Genomic DNA, 13611 nt, shown 5'->3' with positions numbered 1-13611 from the left:
CATTGTACTAAATAAAATAAGCCTGACAGGAAAGAACAGATATTGAGTGATTCCACTTAAATGAAGTACCTATAGTGGTCAGATTCATCGAGGCAGAAAGAGGAATGGTGATTGCCAGGAACTGGGAGAGGAGAAAGGAGGAATTGTTTAATGGAAATGGAGTTTCAGTTTTGCCAGACGAAAAAAGCTCTGGAGTTTGGTTATACAAAGTGTGAATGTACTTAACGGGTTAAAATAATTAAAATAGTAAATAATACGCTATGGGTACTTAACCACAATTAAAAAAACAAAAAACAAGCAAAAAAAAAATACCCTCAGAACCACCTCTTGAGGGTAACCACATAAGTGTGAAGAGCTGATAGCAACACTCTTCCCCACCCACTCAACCCCATCCGCACCCCACATCCCAGGGGTGAGGACTGTCTTCTGTGCTCAGGACTCCCCGCTTCAGTTCTTGGAGATGTCTCAGCTCCAGCCCTGCATGGCTTAAACTCAGCCTCCCAGACTGACCCAGTGCTCCAGACTCTGCTCCAAGGATCCAGTAAGTCTCGGGTCACCCTCTCCTGTAGGAGACTGGGCCCTGAGTTCCCATCTTCCTAAAGAGACCTCTGCAACCCCAGATTGCAGGGGGTCAGCCTGGCTCCTGACTGAGGGTGGGGAGACGCATTTTCTAGATGAAAGCTGAGAGCTGTTGTGTTTGTGTGAGAATCGGTTGGAATTTAATCAGTTCCTAGAGATTCTAAGACTTTTTTTTTAATTTATTTTTAACTAGAGGATAATTTCTTTACTATGTTGTGTCAGTTTCTGCCATCTAACAACATGAATCAATCATGAGTATACATATATCCCCTCCCTCTTGAACCTCCCTCCCACCCCTCTAGGTCATCACAGAGCACCAGGTTGAGCCCCCTGTGCTGTATAGCAGGTTCCCACTGGCTACCTGTCTTACATATGGTGGTGTATATATGTCTACACTACTCTCTCAACCCGTTCCACTCTCTCCTTCCTCTGCTGTGTCCACAAGTCTGTTCTCTATGTCTGTGCCTCTATTTCTGCCCTGCAAATACATTCATTAGGACCATTTTTCTAGATTCCATATATATGTGTGTTAATATGTGACATTTGTTTTCTCTTCCTGACTTACTTCACTCTGTATAACAGGCTCTAGTTTCATCCACCTCAGTTTAAATGAACTAAGACTCACTTTTCTGACTGGTGCTCAAACAATATCAAGGATTCCCCTTGTATAGGGTTTATGGTGTGTGGACCACTGATGTCAGTCCCCTGTGTAGTGTTGATCACTGTATCTGCAGGTTTCTCCTCTATGGATGCCCAGGTGGCTGTAAGGGACTTGAGTATCCATGGATTTTGGTATCTGAGAGGAGGGCTGTATGGTGATTTATATTAAATTAAGTCACCATTGGGTTTGTTAACCCGATGTGAAGCTGGCTCTATTATTTATTATTGGCAGTAATTTTAAAATATGGTGGTAAATTACATATGTTATAAAATTTGCCATCTTAACCATTTCTAAGTGTACAGTTCAGTAATGTTAACTATATTTACATTATCATGCAATCAGCCATCAGGACTCTTCTCATCTTATAAAACTAAAATTGTTTTATATTCATCATATTTGAACAAGAAGAAACAGAGGTCCAGAGAAGTAAATGACTTCTCCAAAGACACAGAGATGATGGTGAAGCCAAGATTCTCATCAGAGTTTTCTGGCTGTTTGAATGCTTGTTCTTATAGCCAAAACTCGGCCTCTCTTCACTGACGCCCAATAGATGCTTGGAGACAGAGTTCTGGGTGAAGTAGAAAAGAGAAGAGTTTACTGCTTTGCTGGGCAAAGGGAGCCACAGTGGTCTAGTGCCCTCAGTACTGTGTGTCTTGCCCTGGCCCAGGTAGGGAGGGGTCAGAGTGTTCAAGGAGCTGGCTGTGATCAGCTCATGGACACTCTTCTGATTGGTTGGTGGTGAGGAAATTGGAAGTCAGCATCATCAACCTTCTGCTTCCAAACAGCCTGGGGTCTCTGTGGTTGTGGGTAGCATACAGCCAACATCTTCCACCTGGTGAGGGTTTTAGTATCTGCAAAACACTTCAAAGGACATGACTCAGAGTATTATTGTAATCCTTGAGGAAGAACTTTGACTTTAACAGCTAAAGTATTATTATTTTGTCTTGCCTGACTGTTTTCATTCTGCATTTTCTCACTTCTCTGATTAAATGTATTCTTTGAGGTTTTTCTACAGATAAAAGGCAGGTGGAGGACATGGATAGGGGTCTACTTTGGGAAAACCTCACAGGGTCCTGCTCAGTTACACTCTTAATCCAAAACGCTAAACTTGGACTTTGGAATATCACAGACAGAAGCCTGCAGATAGTAACTCATGGTCACTGGGTCAGCCTCGCCCTGCAGATCCAGGTAGTGAGGAGACATTCCATGCCCCAAAGGAGGGGATACAGAGTCCTGTCACTTATTTTTGCTTCTTTCCCCTCTGAATAAATATGTGCTTTTATTCAATTGCTCTCAAATATTTCATGTTTCCTGGACACTTTTCTTTCTTTTATTATTTTTATATCAGAATTCAGCTGATTTACAATGTTGTGTTAGTTTCAGGTGTACAGAAAGTGATTCAATGATACATATATCCATTCCTCATCAGATTCTTTTCCCGTCTAGGTTATCATAGAGTATTGAGTAGAGTTCCCTATGCTATACAGCAGGTCCTTGTTGATTATATATTTTATACATATATAAGTGTATGTATGTTAACCCCAATCTCCTAATTTATCCCTCCCCCCTACCTTTCCCCTTTGGTAACCACAAGCTTTTTTCTTATGTTTCTGTTCTGCAAACAAGTTCATTCATATTATTTTTCAAATTCCACATAGAAGTGATATCGTATAATATTAGTCTTTCTCTGACTTCACTTAGTATAATCACCTCACATACATATATATAGATGTGTCCGCATACATACATATTCATATATGCCTATCACATTTTATTCATCCATTCATCTGTTGATGGATACTTAGGTTGCTTCCATGCCTTGGGTATTATAAACACTGTGACTATGAACATTCAGTGCCATACAGCCAAGGTTTTATATTGTTGTTATTCAGTCAATAACTCTTGTCTGACTCTTTGCAGCTCCAAGGACTGCAGCACACCAGGCTCCCCTGTCCTCCACTATCTCCCAGAATTTGCGTAAATTCATGTTCATTGAGTTGGTGATATTATCTAACCATCTCATCCTCTGCCACCTCCTTATCCTTTCGCCTTCAATCTTTCCCAATATTTTATAATGACTATAAATGGCATGCTGCTGCTGCTAAGTCGCTTCCGTCGTGTCCGACTCTGTGCAACCCCATAGACAGCAGCCCACCAGGCTCCACCATCCCTGGGATTCTCCAGGCAAGAACACTGGAGTGGGTTGCCATTTCCTTCTCCAATGCATGAAAGGGAAAAGTGAAAGTGAAGTCGCTCAGTTGTGTCCGACTCTTTGTGACCCCATGGACTGCAGCCCACCAGGCTCCTCCATCCATGGGATTTTCCAAGCAAGAGTACTGGAGTGGGTGGCCATTGCCTTCTCCAATAAATGGCATAAGACCTTTAAAATTATGAATCCCTATGTGTTGCATCTGAAATTTAAAAATATTGTATGTTAACTATACCTCAATTAAAATAAAAATTTAAAAAACCTTACAGGGTGTTCCCTGGTGGCCTTTTGGTTAGAATCCCAGGCTTTCACTGCCATGACTCAGGTTCAATCCCTGGTCAGGGAACTAAGATCCTGCAAGCCATGAGCCTGGCAAACAAAAAGAAAGAAAGGAAAAAACTCTCATGATTCTTACCCACCCAAGTCATAACAATTAAGCAGGTACTGTGTGCCAGGCCCCAGTGCTGGATGGACATTCTTGATGGTTTGGCGTCTTGTTTTCTCAGCAGATCACAGATCCACAACTCCATCTAGGATGCGATGTCAGGACCTCCGTCAATGCGGTCAGAAGCTGGTCCGTAGGCGGCCGCTCAAGCCCAGGGAGGGGTCTGAGGGCCGCATGTCCCGTTGTCTGAACACCCTCGACCTGGTGGCCTTGGGTGTGGGCATCACCCTGGGAGCTGGCGTGTACATCCTGCCTGGAGAAGTGACCAGGAACAAAGCTGGACCAGCGATCGTCATCTCCTTCCTGGTGGCTGCCCTGTCTTCTGTGCTGTCCGGGCTCTGCTATGCAGAGTTTGGGGCCCGAGCCCCTGGGTCCGGTTCTGCATATCTCTACAGCTACGTCACCGTGGGAGAACTGTGCGCCTTCGTCACTGGCTGGAACCTCTTACTGTCCTACGCCATCAGTGAGATGATGGGGAGGGGAAAGGTGTGGGAGTTGAGATGAGGAAACAAGGAGGGGGAATTAGGGTCTTCAACTCATTCACGAGAATTTCATTATCCACTTTGCGGGCAAAGTGGGTAATAATGGCAGGAAAAAGGCACAATTGCATTGTGCCCGGGTCTATTCTTTCCTTCAGTGATGGACTAGGAACCCAGAGTAAAGGGAACTGTAGGGAGTGAGTGGGTGAGAGGGACGCATGACCCACAGGCTCATCCCTTCATCATATTGAAGCCTTTGCTCAGCTGTTGGCTTCATGGAAGTTTTCTTTACACATCAGCTTAAAATTTCAATTCTTACCTTCCAGCCCTGCTGGCCCCAATTTCCTGTTATCTTTTCTTGCAAAACACCAATCTCCTCCTAACCCTCTGAGAGGATGACCTGTTTTGTGAATCAGCTGTACCTTCTCTCCCTATCCCGTGAAATGAAACTCTTTGAGATTAATTACTTTGTCTGCTCCCCTCCATGACATACATCCCATGGCACATGGTAGGGGTTCAGTTAAAGCTTGTTCATGAATCTTTCTTCTTCTGCACCTGCAGCCATTGCAAGTGTTGCCAGAGCCTGGAGCTCCACCTTCGACAGCCTGATTGGGAACCACATGTCTCAGGCGTTAAGAGGAACATTCCCACTGCACGTGCCCTCTTTCCTGGCCAAGTATCCTGACTTTCTTGCCCTGGGTGTGGTGCTGGTGATGATGGGTGAGATGGGGTCAAAGATAGGATGGGAAGAAAGGAGAGCGGGAGGGGACCTTGGCTGGGAAAGACTTGGGATGGCAGAATGGTGAGGGAATTAGCACTGGAAAGGATTTGTGATATGACAGACAGGAAAGAAAGACATAGACCGTAGTTTCCCACCCTTGGCACTACTGACATTCTCGGGAGGAACATTCTTTAGTCTGAGGGACTGTCTTGTGCCTTGTAGTTTTTTTTTTTTTTTTTTTTTTAATCATTGTCTGATGATTGAGTGTCCTTTATTTATGAGACAATTGTGAAGCTCATATCCAAAATCGTGACAACTGGGATGTCTCTAGACATCCCCAAAATTCCCTTGGGAGATAAAATTTCCCCAGCTCAGAATCATTGATTTCAAATGACAACTTTCTTCCTCTGTACCAAGATCAAACTTCTTTTTTTTTTTTTTTAATTGAGAGGACATTCATCTAGCCTCAAATTAACCAATTGTTCCCAGCTTTATTGAGACATAACTGACAGACAACATTGTATGAGTTTAAGGTGGACACTATGGTGATTTGATCGTTGTGTGTGACACTGGCCACAATAAGAAATTAACCATCTTAAAGTGTATAATTCAGTGGCACTTAGTACATTCACAATGTTGTACAACCATCACCTCCATTTAGTTCCAAACAGGTGCATCACCCTTAAAGGAAACCCTGTACCCACTGATCACTCACTATCCATCTGTCCACTCCCACCCTCCACAACCTTCAACCCCCAGCAACCACTAGTCTGCTTTCTGTGTCTATGGATTTGGTTATCTTGAATGTCTCGTATTCCATCTCTCCCACAGGAATACTGGTTCTGGGAGCCCGTGAGTCAGCACTGGTTAACAAATGGTTCACGGGCATTAACATTTTGGTTCTCAGCTTCATCGTCCTCTCTGGCTTCATTAAGGGAGACCTGCACAACTGGCAGCTCACGGAACAGGACTACACATTGGCTGCAGCTGGATCCAATGACTCCTCTAGGTTAGGAGGGTACCCTTGTCCACAGTAATGCATGTCAGATGGTATGGAGCTGAGAATAAGGTGGGGACTAAAGAGATCTGGGCTGATAGGTCTAAGGGATGGGGGTCCTAGGGCCAGGACTTGTGGCGTGAAGGGAGGAGTCCAGTAGGGATGGATGAACTCACCTCACCCATATTCTTCCTCATTCCTTCTCTCATCATAGCTTGGGCCCTCCAGGTTCTGGAGGGTTTGCACCTTTTGGTTTTGATGGGATTTTCCAGGGAGCAGCAACGTGCTTCTTCGGGTTTGTTGGGTTTGATGCCATTGCCACTACAGGTAACATGGTCATTGTGCTTCCCATCAGGGGTTTGGGCACAGGTTGGGCCGCCCTCAGACATAGGGATTGGGAGAAGGTTAGCCTGCTTTTGAACATGGAGGAGGGAATTTGATTTTGTGCTTTCACCCTGGCATGTTTACTGACCCAGTATTTCCTCCCATCTTGCAGGGGGAGAAGCCCAGGACCCCCAGCGGTCCATCCCCTTCAGCATCGTGGTCTCACTCTTGATCTGCTTTTTGGCGTATTTTGGTGTCTCAGCAGCACTCACCCTCATGGTGCCCTACTACAAGATTCATCCTGAGAGCCCCTTGCCACAGGCTTTTCTCCATATTGGGTGGGGCCCTGCCAGATATGTCGTGGTTGTGGGCACCTTCTGTGCTCTTTCATCCAGGTGAGTGTCAAAGTTTTCTCTCCATTTACTGTCAGATGTTCAGGTAACCCATCCCTTGTTATTTGAGAGATAAGATGAAGAGACATCTTACTCCACTTCATGTAGAATAGGGAGGAGAACCTTCGGCCAGTCCTACTTCTCATGTTCTCACCTATACTTCCATCTTCTCTTCCAGCCTCCTAGGTACCATGTTCTCCATGTCTCGAGTGACGTATGCAATGGCAGATGACAGGCTCCTTTTCCAAGGACTTGCCCAGATCCATCCTCGCACACACACTCCCATCATGGCCATCTTGGCTTCTGGAACTCTTGCAGGTGAGTGAACAAAACTCGTTCCTTCTTTGATCAATGTCCTTAACTTGTATGTTTCCAGTGGTTTCTCATTCTCTCCCCACACCTTGTTTGTACCCCCATCCTAGGGGTCACAGCATTATTCTTAGAATTCAGTAACCTTGTGGACCTCATGGCAATTGGGACCCTGCTTGCTTACTCCTTCGTGGTGATTTCTGTTCTCGTCCTCAGGTGAGACTCTGCTACACCTTGACTGGGGGTCTTGACCTGGTAGGGATTGATGGGGGAGGTGATCGTCTTCTATATCCATGCCACTTTCTAAGTGCCCCACTAGGCTTAAGGCAGGAAAAAGGTTGATGGGGACATCTATGTTGGGAGACTATGGGCTGATGTTTTAAGGTTGGTGCAAACATAATTACAGTTTTGGACCATGAATTTTAAATGGAATTTAAAATTGTCATGGAGAAGAATTGGGCCCTTTCTGTTAACCAATGCCAGCTGCAGGCATTGTAAATTTCAGTGCATCTCATTGATTTGCTGAGCACACTTCTCAGATGTAATGGTTTCACCAGGATTCAGAAAGCTGTAGTGGATCAGACCAGCATCAGACCACCAAACGGTGACCATGATCTTTCTTTTCATGCAAGTGCTTTAGAACTTCTTCTCAGTCCAACCACTGAGGTGGTCATCACCAGTTGTCATATAAAATCCACTTTTCATCACATGTCACAATCCGATCAAGAAATGGTTCATTGTTGTTGTTGCATAGATAGAGAAGGTGAAACTTCAAAATGACAATTTAAAAAAACTTTTCAGTCAGCTCATGAGGCACCCACTTATCAAGCTTTTTCAACTTTCCAATTTTCTTCAAATGCTGAATGACTATAGAAGAGTCAGTGTTGAGTTCTTCAGAAACTTCTTATGTAGTTGGAAGAGGATCAGCTTTGATGATGGCTCTCAGTTCAATTCAGTTCAGTTCAGTCGCTCAGTTGTCACCGACTCTTACCGACTGCATGAACTGCAGCACGCCAGGCCTCCCTGTCCATCACCAGCTCCCGGAGTTCACCCAAACCCATGTCCATCAACTCGGTGATGCCATCCAACCATCTCATCCTCTGTCATCCCCTACTCCTCCTGCCCTCAATCTTTCCCAGCATCAGGGTCTTTTCAAATGAGTCAGCTCTTCACATCAGGTGGCCAAAGTATTGGACTTTCAGCTTCAACATCAGTCCTTCCAATGAACACCCAGGACTGATTTCCTTTAGGATGGACTGGTTGGATCTCCTTGCAGTCCAAGGGGCTCTCAATTGGTCGTTGTCAATTTCGAATGGCCGGCCACTGTGCTCCTCTTCCTCAGGTCCCTTATCTCCTTTGCAAAATTTCTTGAACCACCACTGCACTGTACATTCAATAGCAGTTCCTGGGCCAAATGTATTATTAATGTTGCAAGTTGTCTCTGCTGCTTTATGACCTATTTTGAACTCAAATAGAAAAATCACTCAAATTTGCTTTTTGTCTAACATCAATGCCATAGTCTAAAATAAATATAAAATAAACAGCAAATAAAAAAAAAACAATGCACATTAAAATGTTGTATAATATAGCCACATTTATTTAGAATGTATTCTAATATCAAATGGTAAATTTCAACAATGTAAAAACCACAATTACTTTTGTTCCAATCTAATAATATAGCTTTAATACCTCTAATTCAGGTACCAACCAGACCAGAATTTAAGCAAGAAGGAGAAAACAGAAAATGAAATTGAGATTTCTGAACGTGAAGCAAGTCCTTTGGAATCTGTACCTGAAGCAGGAATCTCAAGGATTCTAAAGAGTCTGTGTGACCCTATTAGCACCAACCCCACCCGGAAATCTGGCCAAATTGTCTACGGATGTGCCTTACTGCTTGGTGAGCAGTGGAATTTCTCTTTGATCATATTCTGAAATTGGCAAGATAGAGTGAGAGCCTGTGTCTTTGGCTGTTGAGGTGTCTTGGAGATATGATGGCCCTTCCTGATATGGGCAGCCTGGGGAGGGGTGTGGCCCAAGGTCCTGACATCTTGGTCTTCTGGAGTCCAGCCTGTTCTCCTCCTCCTTGACCCTTGCAGTTCTCCTGCTGATGATCCTGACTATAATACTGGCTCAGGGGTCCAGATATGTGTTCTCTGGAGACCCCGTGTACACAACAGTGGCTGTGCTGCTGCTGCTGCTCATCATTGGGATCACGGTCATCATCTGGAGGCAGCCCCAGAACCCCTCTCCTCTTACATTCAGGGTAGGTGACCTTATGTGCCCAAAGTGTCCACCTTGAGTGAAGGAGATCTGTGTGCTTTAGGTCTAAATATCCTTTGCTGGACCAGGGAAGAAAGGGAGTTGCTAAAACCAATGGACCTTTCCCTGATCCACAGTTAGTCCTTTATACACCCAACCTAAGTAGACACTGAACACACAGCTGCAATTGGACTGGAGTCTTCCCACCCCAGTAGGGTTTCCCTTTCAGACGTCTGGGGTGTGCTCAGGGATGAACTGACTTGGTCCACAGGTCCCTATTCTGCCTGTCCTCCCACTGGTGAGCATCTTTGTGAATGTTTACTTGATGATGCAGATGACCTCTGGGATCTGGGTCCAACTTGGCATCTGGAATGTGATTGGTGAGTGGTTTTCTACTAAAAAGAGGGTTCTTTGTTAATATTTATTTATTTGGTCACATTGGGTCTTAGTTGCAGCTCGAAGGCTCTTCGTTGTGGCCGATGGGCTTCTCTCTAGTTGTGACACACAGACTCCAGAGCATGTGGGCTCTGTAGTCACAGGTAACTGCTGAGTTTTGGCATGTGGTCTCAGTGCAGGCTTAGTTGCTCCAAGGCAGGTGGGATCTTAGTTCCCAGGCCAGGAATTGGACTCGAAGCTTCTGTATTGGTGGGCAGATTCTTAACCATGGAACCACCAGGGAAGTGCCCTAAAGAGCACTGTTGAGTGACTGAACCCAGTCCTCTTCCTACTATCCCTCGCCCCACATTGTGTCAGGTGCCATAACAGAAAACCCATTGGGCATTTGTAAGTGAGGAGAGACCCTACTTTCCCTTCTCACTGTCTCATTTCCCCCCCTAGGCTTTGCCATATACTTTGGATATGGAATCCAACACAGCCTGGAGGAGAACAATGGGCAACAGCCACCAGCCTCCACTTTCCAGACTGTTGATGAAAACATCCCTGGTACCGAGTCATCTTAACCAGAGGAAGTAAATGCTGTGTGAAATCCTTCCAGGCACTGGAGGATCTGCTGGTTCAAGGGACACTGTGAGTCTCCATGGAATTTAAAGGTGATAGGCATTGAAAGCCTGAATTTACTGCCAGCAGACAAAATGACTTTTATGTGGTAAAATTCTTAAGTAAACTTTTCAAAGCATGATATACATACAGAAAAGCACATGCTTCATAAGTGTGCACCAAGGTGAATTTTCACAAAGTACAAAAATATTACCAGCAACCAGAGGAAGAAATAAAATATTAACCTGGCACATGAGAAACAAGTTCTTGTGCCAGAAATTTGCCACTTCTGGAAGAAAATACAGGTAACTGTATATTGTGTTGAGAGTTGCACTTTAAATATTAGGACATAGCAATGTTGGACATAAAAGGAAAGAAACAGATAAATTGTGCAAACAGTAACACAAGAAAGCTAGGGGAGATATGGTAATATCAAAATAGATTTTGAGAAAAAGAGAAATAATAACAGATGAAGTGGATCATTCATAATGGTAAAGAGAAATGATCATTTTAATTCTTTTTTCCAACTTTATTGAGATATCATGTAAGAAGGTATAAATGATTACTTTTCTGTCAAAGACCCTTGCTGCTGCTGCTGCTGCTGCTGCTGCTGCTGCTGCTAAGTCGTTTCAGTTGTATCTGACTCTGTGCGACCCCAGAGACCACAGCCCACCAGGCTCCCCCATCCCTGGGATTCTCCAGGCAAGAACACTGGAGTGGGTTGCCATTTCCTTCTCCAACGCATGAAAGTGAAAAGTGAAAGTGAAGTCGCTCAGTTGTGTCCGACTCGTAGCGACCTCATGGGCTGCAGCCTACCAGGCTGCTCAGTCCTTGGGATTTGCAAGGCAAGAGTACTGGAGTGGGTTGCCACTGCCTTCTCCTGCATTGCTAGAGGAAGGGCAATAAGATGGGAAGTAATGGTTGATTGATAAATGGTTACAGTTGAGTGGAACTAAAACAAAGTTAAATCGCAGAGACAAGATTTAAAAGTTATTGCATGACACAGGGTGCTCAGGGATGGTGCACTGGGATGATCCAGAGGGATGGGATGGGGAGGGAGGTGGGAGGGGGGTTCAGGATGGGGAACACATACACACCCATGGCTGATTCATGTCAATGTATGGCAAAAATCACTACAATATTGTAAAGTAATTAGCCTCCAATTAAAATAAATAAATTTTTTAAAAAGTTATTGATGCAGAACAGAATGATTGAAATGGAGATTATGGACACTGAAGATGTTGGTAATAATGAAGTATTGTTTGTGAGAATGAACAACTGCAGTTGAGTGAAGGGGGTATGGTGGTCAAGAAAATGTATAGCAAAATTATTAGGTGAATTAAAAAGTAGATGGAGGAGGACTAACAGAACTGGAAAAAAATCACTATCTTGCAAGTTCTACTGAAATTATCAGTTTAGGAAACAATGGAGGCTGAAACTGTCAGGTGAAACTTTTATGGAAGAGGTTGACATCATCTGACTCTTGTTCTTCCCTTACTGTGGAACAGCCAGATATAATGTGCTTCCCACTGTGCTGTAATGGCAAAACAGAACATCACCCATAGTCTTGATGAAAAGTTGTATCAGAATATAATCAATCTCCAGATCAAATACCAGATCATATCAGACATGAAGGATAGCTTCCAATTTCAACTGAAAACACAATCAGCCAAACCCAGAATGTGGGCCATTCTCCAGGAAAGAAAAATTGTGCACTTTCTGTAATAATTAAATGATACGACCCTACAGGCAGGCCTCAGAGACATTACTGGTTTGATTTCAGACCACCACAGTAAAGAGAATTGGCATTAAGGAAAGACATGCAATTTTTTGGTTTCCCAGTTCATGTAAAACTTATGTTCACACTACACTGCAATGTATTCAGTGTGCTATATAGCATTCTGTCGTAAATAAATGTATATACTTTAATTTAAAAGAACTTTATTGCTAAAAAATGTGAATCATCTGATAACCAAGGATTGCCATGAATCTTCAACTGGAAAAAAGTGCAACATCTGTGAAGCACAATAAAATAACATATGCTTGTACATGTGTATGTATGTATATATATTTAAATGTGTATGTTTATAATTAATATGCATAAAATATGTACATATGATATATGTATTATAATATGTGTTAAAGTTCATTGTTGATCTAAATATAGTGTATCTAATTGTCTTATAATTTAATCTAAGATCCTCTTGGTATAAGAAGTATGGGCTTCCCTGATGGCTGAGATGGTAATGTCGGGGGAGTTTGTAATTTCCTCAGTTCTGTCTCCTTGTGGACAAAAATTTGAAACAACTGACAGACCAGTGTTACATCCCCGTGTAAATTTCCTCAGACAGACCAGTGTTACAGCACCATGTAATTTCTTCAGGCAGATCAGTATTGCAGGTCCGTGTTACAGCTCAGTTTTATTTAGAAAGCAAAGGAAAATACATCCTCAAGGCGTGAGGGCAGACGGACCCCAAAAGACGTGAAGAGAAGAGAAGCCCCTGGCTCAATTTTGGCTCCTCTTTTTACACATTTATCTCCTCCCCCTGGGCCTACCCTATGTAAATTGGGCTAGCCAGGAGTGCTGTTTGTTCTACTTGAGGTTCTCACTCCAGTCCTCGGACCTTCCTTTGTTCTATTTTTGCGGGCTTTTCCCTTCCTTGTCTTTTAGCCAGCATCATTCTGGACTCCTTTTTCTTATTCTAACTATCTAACATACCCTCCTCAAGAGATGGGAGGCCCAATTCTTTGGGAATAGGGGCATCGAGATCTCTCTGGATACTTCCTGCTGAACTGAGACAGCGAGGGGGCATTGGGCCTCCCTCTCTTGCTAGTCTCAAGCCTCAGAGTCCTTATAGTGGTGTCCACCTATGGGTGAGTGATATTTTCCATGGTTGGCTCTAGTTTTATATATCCTTTTTGAACTGGCACTGCAAGTTGCAGCTTGTTGACCTGGGCAGAGACAAAATGGGTTAGACAATTGATAATACATGGAGCAATCATAAGCAGCATCAATATGGTGCTTACATATGATAACAGGGATTGGTAGGAGCATTAGCCAACTCCAAATTTCCCATCGCCAGGAGGATCCCCCAAAGAGATATTGTAGCCACCCTGAGAACTCTCCAGATTGTTCTTTGAGATCCTGTTGGATCTGAATGATTTTCCTGAGGACTGTGAAACTGTCTTTAACTTAGCTGGAGGTATTTACCCAGAAACAACACGTCTCATTCAAGATGG

The 13611-nt window shown here is 43.7% G+C and overlaps 1 protein-coding gene across 2 annotated transcripts; it reads left to right on the top strand.

Annotated features, from left to right (window-relative positions):
* Window positions 1-398: 398 nt before the first annotated feature.
* On the top strand, window positions 399-11026 carry LOC113876030 (cationic amino acid transporter 3-like). 2 transcript variants are annotated; one of them, XM_027514828.1, is made up of 12 exons: window positions 399-541; window positions 3959-4357; window positions 4935-5093; window positions 5926-6103; window positions 6306-6418; window positions 6588-6810; window positions 6986-7125; window positions 7230-7332; window positions 8817-9013; window positions 9213-9379; window positions 9647-9755; window positions 10213-11026. In XM_027514828.1, exons 2-12 carry the CDS (start codon window positions 3985-3987, stop codon window positions 10332-10334), a joined length of 1884 nt encoding a protein of 627 aa, XP_027370629.1. In that variant the 5' UTR covers window positions 399-541; window positions 3959-3984; the 3' UTR covers window positions 10335-11026. The 2 variants fall into 2 exon arrangements, with proteins under 2 accessions (XP_027370629.1, XP_027370628.1); XM_027514827.1 differs by having other exon boundaries at window positions 3956-4357.
* The last annotated feature ends 2585 nt before the right edge of the window (window positions 11027-13611 follow it).

Source organism: Bos indicus x Bos taurus, chromosome 18 (assembly GCF_003369695.1).
Source record: "Bos indicus x Bos taurus breed Angus x Brahman F1 hybrid chromosome 18, Bos_hybrid_MaternalHap_v2.0, whole genome shotgun sequence".
NCBI classification, from domain to species: Eukaryota; Metazoa; Chordata; class Mammalia; order Artiodactyla; family Bovidae; genus Bos; species Bos indicus x Bos taurus.
This window is presented reverse-complemented; position numbering and strand designations above follow the sequence as displayed.